The sequence below is a fragment of the Podarcis muralis genome, chromosome 10 (genome assembly GCF_964188315.1).
Source record: "Podarcis muralis chromosome 10, rPodMur119.hap1.1, whole genome shotgun sequence".
Taxonomy (NCBI): domain Eukaryota; kingdom Metazoa; phylum Chordata; class Lepidosauria; order Squamata; family Lacertidae; genus Podarcis; species Podarcis muralis.
In genome coordinates this window covers 28,548,071-28,561,193 of record NC_135664.1, presented here as the reverse complement: position 1 = coordinate 28,561,193, position 13,123 = coordinate 28,548,071, and the positions used below count along the sequence as shown (strand labels likewise).

At 41.4% G+C, this 13,123-nt stretch overlaps 1 protein-coding gene across 3 annotated transcripts in view; it reads left to right on the top strand.

Moving 5' to 3' along the window:
• SCAF11 (SR-related CTD associated factor 11) overlaps window positions 1-12,280 on the top strand; it is a 29,535-nt gene extending 17,255 nt beyond the window's left edge. The window contains exons 10-15 of one of the 3 annotated variants that reach the window (XM_028746766.2): window positions 407-513; window positions 1,887-4,733; window positions 6,048-6,391; window positions 9,054-9,275; window positions 10,885-11,004; window positions 11,563-12,280. In XM_028746766.2, the coding sequence (XP_028602599.2) occupies window positions 407-513; window positions 1,887-4,733; window positions 6,048-6,391; window positions 9,054-9,275; window positions 10,885-11,004; window positions 11,563-11,691 (3,769 nt within the window). In that variant the 3' untranslated portion in view covers window positions 11,692-12,280. The remainder of the gene's footprint in view (window positions 1-406; window positions 514-1,886; window positions 4,734-6,047; window positions 6,392-9,053; window positions 9,276-10,884; window positions 11,005-11,562) is intronic. The other 2 variants (XM_028746767.2, XM_028746768.2) reach the window with 2 other exon arrangements.
• The last annotated feature ends 843 nt before the right edge of the window (window positions 12,281-13,123 follow it).

The window sequence follows — 13,123 nt, the reverse complement described above, 5'->3', positions numbered from 1 at the left end:
CAGTAATAAGAGTGTTTTTGCACTTAAGTCTGGTTATATATATATTTTTTATTTGTAATGCATAAACTTAACATTAATATTTGGGACAATGATACTTACAGGCAAATTCATAATCCAGGTGATTAAAAAGCTAGTAATATACATATAGATTTCATTTTGGAAAGCCAAAGCATTTTCTTTTTTCCTATTCCACTTCAGACCTTTTAGAGGAGTCTAAATTATCTAAGCCCAAAAGGACTTTGGCCAAGATAACAAACTTTAAATCCAAGAAGGGAGTCTCAATCCTTCATGTGCTTTTCATTACTATTTATCCAATGGATACAATGTGTTTCTATATGGCCTTATGTGATTCCCCCAGTAGGATTCTTCCTGTAACTCTTGTTTTTATGTGGGTTAACTTTTACAGAATACCTTCCATGGGCTGTGAAACAGAGATGACAACCTGCTGTCTGGTTTCCACTGCTGTAGTGGGAACTCTTTTTTTGAGAAGTTCTTCGCCTTTGGAAAACTTTGGTAAATTTTTTTTGTAAGTTTTATTTATAGTTCATATAAAGCAACATTTTCATTAATTCCTCCAACTATATTATGTGATTTCCCCTATTTAAATATACATTTTAAGAGTTAATTGTCACATTGGTGCGAAGTAAAACACAAAATAATTTGAAATGTCTAAAGAATGTTCAGATGTAAAGTTGGTTTTTTAACATAATATGGGAGGTGGCTAAGGTAGAATGTGCAGGCCCTAATTTCTTCTCTTATTTTCTCTCTCTACCATGCCCCAGGTTATAGAAATTATTTCACTGGAGGTTATAACATTTCCATGCAGATAGGCTAGGGTTGAACAGATCCTAAATTAAGTTATTCTAAGCATGCCTATAAAATCTAGTCTTTCTGAGGTTATCCTGCTGAACAAATAGATACTTGCAGTTCAGAGGGACTTGAGCTATCTAGTTCTTTTCAATAGATGTATAGATTTCTGTTTATTTTACTATCTTAAACAGAATTCCTGCTTCATAAAACATTTTCCCTACTAGGAATATACAGAATACATATCTGTGCGTTGCACATATGTGCACACAGAAAGAAAGGAGATAAGTTATTTTGAGGAATCATAAGTTCTTTTGAGGTAGTGTGTCTGTACAGTGTTCCTCAGTCTATCCCACTTCTGCCTGTTTATAGTGATTCTATGAACCAGAATAGGAATATAGGATTTAGGGATGATGCAAATGGATGAATGATTCTGCACATATTTGAGCTTCATTCTATTTAAGGGTGGGGACCTGAGAGTTAATGGCTTCATAGAAGAAGCCCATTTTATTTTAGGTTTTAAAGAATGGGCCAGAAATGGGACAGTGAGCATTTGGGGTGAGGATACAAGGGCAAAAAGGGAGAATAGATTTCTAAGGGAGTAGAGACCCCTTCACACCTGAAGCACATTAATACCAGGGGCAATGCTGCTGGCTCCAGCTCCTGCCATGCACATGTTGGCATAGGCTTGGCTGTAGCGATCACATAGCAGATGGGTCTTTGCCAATGCATGGATGTACAGGGATGGACAAACTGCAAGCTTGGAGTGATTCATGTGCGAAGATTGCTCAGATAGTGAGCAGCAGCCAAGCCAGTGTTCTTGGTGCTTTGTATATAAAGTATACTAATTTAGAAATTTGATCTGAGTTATTTGAAAGAATAAACTATAAAATAAGACATAACAGGCAAATTGATTCTTGATGAAATGGCAGTAGCCCCAGAATAAAGAAAAAGCCTAGCCAAAGAGGCAAATACTGAACTAAATGTGGACATTTCTAAAATTGAGTAATGTTTGCATTCACCTTACCTCAGTACATTAAACATTCTTTCCTCCTCTTCCTTTAATATATATATATTAGAGTCTTCAGAAAAGGGGCATGTTGTTACATATGTCCAGGAAGGAGAAGAGAAAAAACAAACTTCTGGTGCAGCTGGCACAAGAGGAACAAGAAGGAAGGTTTCAGATACTACACCTAGAAGAAGATCTGCCCGGAATGCTAAAACTGAAACCTCGAATCAGTCTCAGAGTTCACCAAAATCCAGCAATTCCGGATGTGAGGCCAGTGGTGATGGTAGCTCATTTATGAATGCTGCTACTGCAGAATCTGAGAAACTACCTCCAAAGCGGAAGGCTAAAAGAGGAGCTAAGCAGAAGGAACCTGTGGTTAAAAAGAAGCTCAGAAGTTCTGGACGTTATGGAAAACCATCTAGTGACCTATTAGACGATGAATCTGAGACAGAGGTAACAACAGTACTAGATAAAAGCAATCTATCCGACAGTGAAAATACTGCCACTGACCTGAGTCACAAAAATGATGTAGAAACAGAGTCTGCTAATGGCTTGGAAAATTCCAAGGACTGTGTGACATGTCAGGAAGATCCTACAGGAGATGCTGGTGAAGGGCAGACTACTTTAGACACTGGTTCCAGTGTTCAGGATCCTCCTTTGCTCACCCTAGAGGGAGACACTGAAAAATGTGAAGTAAAGGAAGACACTGAGTTTGAAAATAATGGATGTCCTGCTGCTGAAGAAGTAGATAAAATTTATAGTGCTTCTAGAGAAGATACCTGCAATGATACAGGAGCACTTACTCATGAGCCTCAGGAATTAGGCAGTCCTATGAATGAATTGCCGGAGAAATTGGAACCCATGGCAACAGCAGATCAGCCTTTGGACAGTCCCGGGAATGAAATCCTGGAGAAAGTCGAAAGTGTGGCAATATCAGATGATATGTTGGCTGATCCTGAAAATGAGTTGCTAGGTGCAACCGAATCTGTGGCAATAGAAGATGAGCCAGCGCCTGATCCTAGAAATGAATTCCTGGGAGACCTTGAACCTTTGTCTGTAGCAGATGAGCCTGTGCCTAGTCCAAGAAATGAATTGTTTGGTGAGTCAGAATCTGTAGCAATAGTAGATGAGATGTTGGAGAGGCATGAAAAGGAAATGCCCGAGAAGACATTAGCTCCTCATTCTTCTGAGGATAAATCACCAGAAGAAATAGGATTTGAGGCAGTAGTCAAGGAGCCGTTGGAAAATACCACAAGCACATTACAGCAGCTTCCAGTGCCATTGGAAATGGAAGGTATGGACACTGTAGAAAAAGAAGTCTGTGTACCCACAGAGAATGAAAAAGATAATGATTTATTAATTACAATTTCTTCAGAGAATACATTCAATCAGGTTTTAGAAGAGACTAGAGGAGATTCTAGAACCAGTTCATCACCTAAGTTGGAAGACCTTAAACATTTTAGCGAAGACAATAATGAGATAGTAGCTATGGAGTGTGACTCATTTAGCAGTGACCAGAATGAATCTCGGATAGACCAGCCACTAATGAGTGGTGGTGTAGAGCAAGAGGCAACCTCCTTTCCCCATGAAACTGAAAACTCGGTATCCCTTTCGAGCTCTTCTGACAAGAAAGAAGAAACAGAATGCTCCGCAGAACTTAAAAAAGATAAAAAGACTAGGACTAGAAGATCAAGATTTCATTCTCCATCAACAACTTGGTCACCAGCCAAAAGAGAGGGGAAAAGATCTCAGTCTCCATCTCCCAAGAGGGAGATTGTGGCTGAAAGCAGGATGTCTCGATCTCCTAAAAGGGATGTTTCCAAAGAAGGGCGAAGATCTCTATCACAGTCTCCGAAACGAGATCCTCCAAGAGAAGAGAAGAGATCCCCATCCTGTTCTCCTAAAAGAGAAACTCTGAAGGAAGGGAAAAGATCTGTGTCCCAGTCTCCAAAGAGGGATCTTACGAGAGAAGGGAAGAGGTCACCGTCGTCTTCTCCAAAAAGGGATTCTCTCAGGGAAGGAAGGCGATCTTCTCGGACACGAGCTAAGGAATCCTCTCCAAGGCACAAATGCCGATCTCAGAGTAGGGATAGAGATAGTGAAAAAGATGGGCAAAGAAGAGATCATGAAAGAGAGAAGAGTAGGAGGAGGTGGTCACAATCACGATCAAGGTCTCGATCTAGGTCAAGATCGAGGACAAGAAGCAAAGGCCCTTCATTCCCTAGAAATGAGAGGGATGGCTATTCACCTCCCAGGTGGAAAGAACGGTGGACAAATGATAGCTGGAGAAGTCCCAGAGGAAATGACAGATATAAAAGAAATGAGCAAGAGAAGCAGACAGAGGGTATGAAAAGAGAGAGGGACAGTTCAAGCAAAGATGCCGACAAGCAATCTTATTCTGACCAGTATAGGAAAGATTATCCAGACTGGGTTATGGAAAGGATAAATTCTGTTCCTGAAACAAGGAACAGAGAGAAGGACAATTTTAAAAGTCAACCATGGGATGAAAATAGGCAAAATGATTCAGGGCCTCCATGGAACAGAAGCTTTGGATCAGGTTGGAATTCAAATCGCAGCAGAGGGGGCCGTGGCAGAGGTGGCCGTGGCAGAGGCGGCTTTACGTATGGAGACCAGAGTGAAAACCGCTGGCAAACTAAGAAGCCACACTCGGGGAATGCAAATAGTTCTGGAATTGAAAGTTCAAGGTTTCCAGAGCACCAACCATACAAACGTAAGATGGAGCAAGACTTCTCTTTCGATACACCTGCTGATAGGTCTGGGTGGACTTCTGCATCAAGCTGGGCTGTGAGGAAGACTTTACCAGCAGACGTACAGAATTATTATTCCAGAAGAGGAAGAAATTCGTCAAGCCCACAGTCTGCGTGGACAAAGCCAGAAGAAGTAGCACCTGAGCAAGGTATTTATTTTCCCCCTATTAATGCATAAATCACTGGTTTGGGATAGAGCGGGCAGACAGTCCCTCTTTTTTAAAAAAAAAATTCTAAGAATGCTAGACAGGGGATGGTTAACTTTAGCTTCTGTACAACCGTCCCAACTTAAATAATCACAGCCTTGCTCAAATGGCGAAGCCTTCAAAATGGGGTATGTTCCACTTTCCTGTTCACCCACTATAGCACACATGCTTCTCATTTAATGTTGAATAAAAGTTTGGTTTTTTTGGTGCCCTTAAAGCTTCAGTACATCTATTCAAAAATTTCTGGTAAAATATTATAACTATTTGTGCTGTACAGTGGATAATAATGTAGCTAGAATGTATCCGCTCAGTACAGCTCTGTGAAAAAGTATTTATGTGGCACACAAAATAATACTTTTAAGAGAACCCTTTATTGTATGTTAAGTGTATGTCTATGAGGATTGTATTTGACATACCAGATATCCCTCCATAACTGTTTAGCAAAGTAAACAATGGATTGGATCCTAATATCTCGAGAGTGCTGTTCCACTCATCAAAAGGATGCTCCTGAAAATCAGTGAGAGACGATTTTTCACTGATTGACCTTCCCTTCAGCCTCCTCTGCTTTCTTTTCCTGAAAACTGCTCTAGAGGGCTAGAGAGCTTCTGGAACAGTATGCTAGGTGGCATTGGACTTAGATCCATTCAACTCTGTAGTCCCATATTTTAGCCTACATTGCAGAGACAGCAAAACAAGAGCATATAAAATAACAAGACCATACTACCACGTGTGCTCTTTTTGGGGAGACAGAGAGAGAAATCTGGGTTCCAGATTTAAGATGATATTAGATACCATGTATTGACTGCATAGGGACGCGGGTGGCGCTGTGGGTAAAAGCCTCAGCGCCTAGGGCTTGCCGATTGAAAGGTCGCGGTTCGAATCCCCGCGGCGGGGTGCGCTCCCGTTGCTCGGCCCCAGCGCCTGCCAACCTAGCAGTTCGAAAGCATCCCCGGGTGCAAGTAGATAAATAGGGACCGCTTACTGGCGGGAAGGTAAACGGCGTTTCCGTGTGCTGCGCTGGCTCGCCAGATGCAGCTTTGTCACGCTGGCCACGTGACCCGGAAGTGTCTTTGGACAGCGCTGGCCCTCGGCCTCTTGAGTGAGATGGGCGCACAACCCTAGAGTCTGTCAAGACTGGCCCGTACGGGCAGGGGTACCTTTACCTTTTTATTGACTGCATGCCCTCCACTGTGCTCTGTTTTTTGTAATGCTTTATGGAACTACATGTTTTCAAAATGTCTTTCCCCTGTCTGATAGATCCAAACTTCAAAGACCAAGCCGGCCAACAAGGCGAAAGTTCTCAACTACCCATAAACGTTCTGCAGCCACAGATGAATGTAATGACACCCGTAAATACGCAACATCAGTCGATGAATATCTTCCCATATCCAATGAGCGTCCCTGGTCCTATTGTGAACATTCAGCACAATCCATTTAGCCTTCCTCCACCGGTGCCCATGCATCTTCATACAGGAGTGCCTCTTGTGCAGGTAGCAGCTTCAGCCAATGTGTCTCAGGGACCACCTCCACCACCACCACCTCCACCACCATCCCAGCAAGTTAACTATGTTGCTTCCCAACTGGATGGAAAGCCGTTGCAGGTATATCCTTTGGTTGTAAAAAAATAAATAAATGTAGTTTTAAAACTGACTTTTGGAATAGGGTTCAGTTCTTGTTTTATGTAAATATTATGCATTTGGCTGGAGGTTTTCCTTAAACAATTTAATGCTGCAATTAGATTGACTCGGAAGTCCATTGGGCAGGGGGGGAAATTGGCTTGAATCGTTCTTTAGGAAGTCCATGGAAGGAAAATAACCTGCCCCCTCTTTCACCCTGTACACCATCCACAATTGTTCAGGATGGCCCTCACCTTAAGCCATAAAATATCCCCAGTTAACACTTATCCTTTGTTAGTTAACATTTCTCTTCCGTCATTCTAATGCAGAAAGTATTGCTTTACACATTATTTATACAAAAGGAAGAGAGGAGGAAGAGGAGCTTCATTTTTTGGCCCTGTTCGTGCATACTGTGTGGCTGTCATGCCATGTGATACGCATCTGTAGCGGGATAGGGTGATAGTTTTTGAGTTTCCACATGAGCAAGAACTGCTCCCAGGTTAGGTGCCTGCCCTGCTGTGGAAACATAAAACCTTGGTAATCTGCCCAACCCACCTGGTTGCTGGTTACAGACATCGCTGCTTCAGAGCAGAGTCCCCAGCAGTGTGGATACAGTGACTTTGCAACAATGATAATGTATGAATTTGGCCTAGTTCATATTATTTTTAAAAAGCTTGTATGTAGTCTGGTGAATTTGTTTCCCCATAGTGAAAAAAATCATTGGCAGTAAATTCATACGCAGATGGTTTGAGGAGCAGGGGGAGGACAGCAACAGAAATTGTTCGCAAAAGATTAAAATCCGAGTGCAGGATAAAAGCCAATCCCATATGTGTGCGTTCACTCAAGTCCTGTTCCAAGAAATACATTTTTGTTTGTGTCTTTATATGGAAGTGATAATCTTCATTGTTAAATTCATTTACATCTCATTTGATATACCCTACTTATAAAAAGGAACATGAGAATATTGGTCATTCTTTGTGGGGTGATCAATTTGTCATTACTTTGAAGAGGTCTGCTTTAAGCTAATATTCCTGGCTTGGGTGGGGTGTCTTTCGCATTACAATCAGAATGTTAATCAGGTTCAATTCCAGAAAGCTTAATCAAATTGAAACAAAACCAACACTGAAACAATGTATTAATGAAGAGGGAATTGTGGGGTTGGGGTGAAGAGGGACCTCATTGGGAAGCTCTGACTCAAGAGAACACAGAAGAGTTGCCCAGCCTGCACTCCACATCTAAACCTGTTGCAATTCTCCATATCCTTGTGAGACTAGGGTGGGTTAGACTTCCTTCCACAACTGAAGAAAACATTCATGTGAAGTCCAGTGTTTGTTCTTCTTTCATGGTGGATGAATAGTCTGTCTTTGGATGATATGAAGCAGGAGAATGGGGAACCCGTATCCCTCGAGATGATGGAAGCATCAACCCCAGCTAGCAAGGCCAATGGTCAGGGAAGATGGGAGTTGTAGTCCAGGAACACAGATTCGCCATTCCTGACTATAAAGCAATGTGCCTGGGAGGGGAGCTTTCTTCAAGATCTTGCTCGGTTGCCAAATCTCTGTTGAATTACAAGTACCTATTCGGGCCTCTGCATTTGCTCAACAGATAGCACCTTGTGAAATGCTTGCTGCTGTAATTGGCTACTTTTGGAATCTGCTCCCCCTGCTTCTGTCCTGGACGCTTTCTCATTCTTCCATCGCCATTCCCCAAGCATGGTGTCTGAAGTGAACCAGAGCAGGATTGCAAATACCGTATTTTTTGCCCTATAGGGCGCACCGGCCCATAGGGCGCACTTATTTTTTGGGGGAGAATAAAGGGGGGAAAGTTATTTCCTCCCCCCCAGCCCCAAAGAGCAAAGAAGCCATGACAGCGAGCGGGATGGATCCCGCTAGCTGTCCTGGCTTCATTTTTAGCCTCGGGGCTGGCGGTCCCCTTCATTTTTGGAGGCGAAAAAGTGTGTCCTATAGGGCGAAAAATATGGTAACTGCTACTGAAGGAAGCAGACTCAAGTGCTTACACTTCTTGTGCACTGCTTGCTCCATATAATAGTTGGGCAGCGCTCATATCTTTTATCACAACTGCCTGATCCAAGTGCAAAGCCAGAATGAAGGGCTTCAATCTATTACGGGTGGAAGGAAAGTTTGCGTTCCTAGGTTTATGGCCGCCTATTCTTCTGTGGATTGCTGTGGTGGTTTCATGGGCCCTCCACCCAGCTGTCAGTAGATGACTGAGAGGCTGCCTTCTCACTGGTTCCTTCTGTCTTTACACCTGTCCTGGGCTTTGGCTTCTATCCTAGCTGGCAAATGTATAGGTTTCCTTCTTACATGATGCACAGGAGTTCAGTCTCTCTGTCCGCAGACTGTTGTTTTTCCCCCTTTCCAGTCTGCAGAAAAACCCCTTAGCCTGCATTTTCACACAAATTGCCATGTTACTAAGACTATTGGGTTGCAGAGAAAGGGGAAATGGTCAGTGTCACAAATAGGATGGATTCTGTAGTTAAGGCTAGCCTCAGCTGAGCTGAACGATCTCTTTCCACCTATTAACTATCTCTCAGAAATGTTAGAAACACCCAAGAACTAAAAGTTCAGAGCAGGAGCGTTGGATGCAACTAGTTAACATATTAACTTCTGATAACTTTTTAAAACAGGCTATTCCTAGTACTTCCCATGTTGCCAACAACATGAGTACAGCCCTCTTGCCTGCTCCAACAGCAGCTGCTCTGGGAAGTGTGGAAACGGTTCAGGGACCAAGTTCTGGTAATGCAACATCGTCAAGTAACATCAAATCCTCTAATGCCGCTGTAAAATTGGCTGAAAGCAAAGTAAGTGTAACGGTGGAAGCCAGCGCAGATAGCTCGAAGAAAGACCAGGCAAGTTCAAAGCCAAGAGCAATGTGCATAATTCTGCAATGCTAAAATTGGAGAGAAATAATTATTTACCCTAAGGAAATGGAGAGGATGTCATCTTTCACCTTCCATTTATATCATCTTTTTAAGCTTCCTAAGAAATCATAAGGTTTCTTCTGGGGGGGAAATTATAGACTGACCTTGCAAATAAATTCATTCCACCTCATTAGAGATGTCAAATATTTGGAAATGTTGAAGCCGTGGGAAAACTTACTAATTTGAAGGGGCTGGATGCAAAGGGTGGGAGCAGTATATATACAATAGTCAAACCTGAACTTGTTTACTGTTTTAACAACATAAAACAGATTTCTTTGAAACTTGAAATATAATACTGTCTTATTTGGTTCTAGATTCAGATAGGTAGCCATGTTGGTCTGACGCAGTAGAAATATATTTTTTAAATTAAAAAAACTGTCCAGTATCACCTTAGGGACGTTTGTTCTTGGTATGAGCTTTCGTGTGCATGCACACTTCTTCAGATACTATATACAGATACTGAAGAAGTGTGCATGTACACGAAAGCTCGTACCAAGGACTAACGTAGCTGGTCTCTAAGGTGCTACTGGACAATTATATACATATATATATATATAATTCTTATTTCATATATCTATGAAATTTAAAACTATAAACACCTCAGTTTTGTACAAACAAAACTGCAAACATACCCAGTTGTAGTCCACTTTCTTCTGTGGGTCTTGATTAAAGTTCTCTTCTCACCCAGATTATTTCTGTGAGGCTTTTGCTTCTGACCTTTGTATTCCTCATCAAGGCAGGGCAGCAACTTGCTTGTTTTTCAGTTGGTAGCAATTAAAGTAGACTGTTTCAAGGGAGAGGTGAAAAGATTGACCACAAAGGAGGCACCAGATCAAAAGGACAGGTGAATCTGGATGCTTCTGGTATCTCCATTCTAGACCATAGGTGACCAGAAGAAGGCAAGCAACAATTCACAAGCAACAAGGTCTTGAATACTCCTCTCAGAAAGGTGGTAGCACCCTCTAGGTGCAGAAGTGCCTCTTGGATTTGATTGTTGTAGACTTTCTCAAGTCAAAAAATAAAATCTTTGAACAATAGTTAAAGCTTTCTCAGAGTTCCCCCATTGGGCTTTCTTTTTCCTGGCCTTCACATCTATACTACCCAATCCATACAAGGGCTAGTTATTTTTTGATTAAAAGAGGAACGAAAGATCCAAATGTTGTGAAAGGTTCCTTGCCTGGTTGCTTAAAAGCAGGTGTTATTTGGTGGCTGTTTACAAGCCTTGTAGACCGCTAGCAATGCTTTATTGAACTCGCCTGTCTGATAATCCTTAGATGATTAAAACTAGAGGTTGCAATGGTATGTTTGCATTGGTACACATCTTAAAAGCAAAAGTAGCCATGTTGGTCCTTTAAAAAACAAATAAACCCTAAAATCCTTAGTTGAGCAATAGTTTTTGGGACCAACCAAAGTATCACAAAATTGGGGCAAGCTTTCCCGTTCTCCAGAACTGTTCTTCATCTTACACGGTTATTTAAAAAATGCTGGTTGTGTGCCTTTTTCCTAAGTGTAACACTCTTTATCCTAATTTTTCTAGAAACTGCAAATTCAAGAAAGAGCTGCGCAAGAAGTGAAGCTGGCTATTAAGCCTTTCTATCAAAATAAAGATATTACTAAAGAAGAATATAAAGAAATTGTGAGAAAAGCTGTAGATAAAGTAAGTGATACAATATTAATATCAGGCAGCATTTAGCCGTCTGCATTCTTCTAACCTTGAAACCTGTTGAACAGAGGAGGCAGAGGTGAGGTCAAGTGACAGGCTTATTGCTCTGGAGAATAGTTCACACGGGTTTGTTAACGGAGGTGAAATAAGTAGTTATAATTTAAGCTAGTCTTGTTGTGCAATCTTGAACAATTCTTAGTGAACATGATAATAGGCTATGGAGAGAGTGCGGACTCAATATTTTATTCAGCTTGTAGTGTCTCCCCCGCCCCCCACCCCAACTGAAACCTTTATTGCCAGCCTGCTTTTAGAACATAAAAAATTGTTCTTGCTTAACTGATGGCCATTAGCAGTCAGGGTGGAGTTGGGGATGTTTTCCTATTCCCCATGGAAACTAGAAAGACATGATGAAGCTTACTCCCCACCAGATACACCTTACAAGGGTAGTTTATTGAGATCGTATGTCCCAGTAATTATTTGCTTTTGGTGTGATATTAAGTGGTATGGTTGGTGCCGGTTAACTTAATGGTTGTGTGTTCTATTTTCATGTAGGTCTGTCATAGCAAGAGTGGGGAAGTTAATTCTGCAAAAGTGGCTAATTTGGTAAAAGCTTATGTGGACAAATACAAACATTCGCGGAAGAAAAATCCAGACGAGGCAGCTTTTGCGGAAAGGAAATGAGCGCAGGCTGGAATATGCCATCGAGATGTCTGCAAAGTGCAATTTTGACATGGACTATTAACTAAAAATAGTGGGTTGAAATATGATTTTGATAAAATTATTTTTCGATATAGTGTATAATGTTTTGTTATAAATAAATATAGATCAATGCTGCAACTTCTTTATCCTTTTTGGAAAGGATATGTAAAGAGAAACTAAAAGGAATAAAGGAGAGTGCCCCTCTTATTAGTAATATACAATTGTGTTGAATGCCACATGTACAGCATTTTGGTTCAAACAGTAGTGTATAAACACAGATGTTTGTCAAAATACAGTGACTTGGACAGATATGTACAATATATGTAAATCAGTCAGGGGAAAAATTCAATGCAGGTTTTTCTTTAATCCTCCTGCCAGTGCCCCCCCCCCTTCAATTCCAATTAAATAAAGTGTTTTGCCTCGATTTACAGGCTCAAAATGTGTGTTTAAAAAGCACACTCTTTGTGAATGGAACAACTCACAAAAAAATCTACAGAAGTAAAATTTGTTGCCCAGAAATTTGGGCATCATTTTCCTATTGTAACACCAAATAAAGGCTATGCTGCTTGTTGTTTTGTGGCTTTTTAGTTCTTGTTTTGAGTTGTTAGATGAAATAAAAGTTCTAAAAGGCATGGTGCAGGCAACCAAAACCACTGCTTCATCCTCAAACTAGTTTTGGGAAATGACCTTTGAGTCCTCCTGTGAGTTTAAAAGATATTCTGTGCTTGATTTTTGTATATGGGCCCTAATTGCCTAACTTCATTTTGTCTTTTTATCTCCCATCACCTTGAGGAAAAACGTTCTGCTTGCTATTAGAGGTGGATTATGTAACCAATAGCCTTAGTCCACACTACCTGTGGCATCCCACTGTCAGTTTTGGTCTACTGTAAGCAGCTGCTTGTAGTAGGCATGAGAAGTAAAAGCCAAATATAACAAAAATGGTGTCATGACGAAGGCTGCATAATAGTTTGCCATGCTCTTTCCATTCTGACCTCCCACTAGTATACTGCATGAGGCCTAGTCTTTTCTTTGAGTTGATCTTTAAAGTGTTACACTATGCATGGTGGTGAAGGTAGTGCAATTGCTAGATAGGGCATTAGTAAGCATAATGCACTTCCACCTGAAATGGCTTGGTTGGACTTGGCATTGATTTTTCCAAAGTGTAGAGAAGTTACCACTGGCTCCTTCAGCAGAAATGAAGAGTTAAGGGAACTAAAGGGGCCTTGGTTTAATAATGCTTTGAAGCAAAGTGCTATTATAGTGCAGTTAATCCTCCCAGGTTTTCATGCTAGCGGCTGTGGTGTGTACCACATGTGGCACACAGCTGATGATTCAAACCATTTAGCCATGTGTTCCTGAGAGCCTTCCCACTGGTGGCAAACTAAGGAAAACCCAGGGCTGAGTGTGAAAGAAA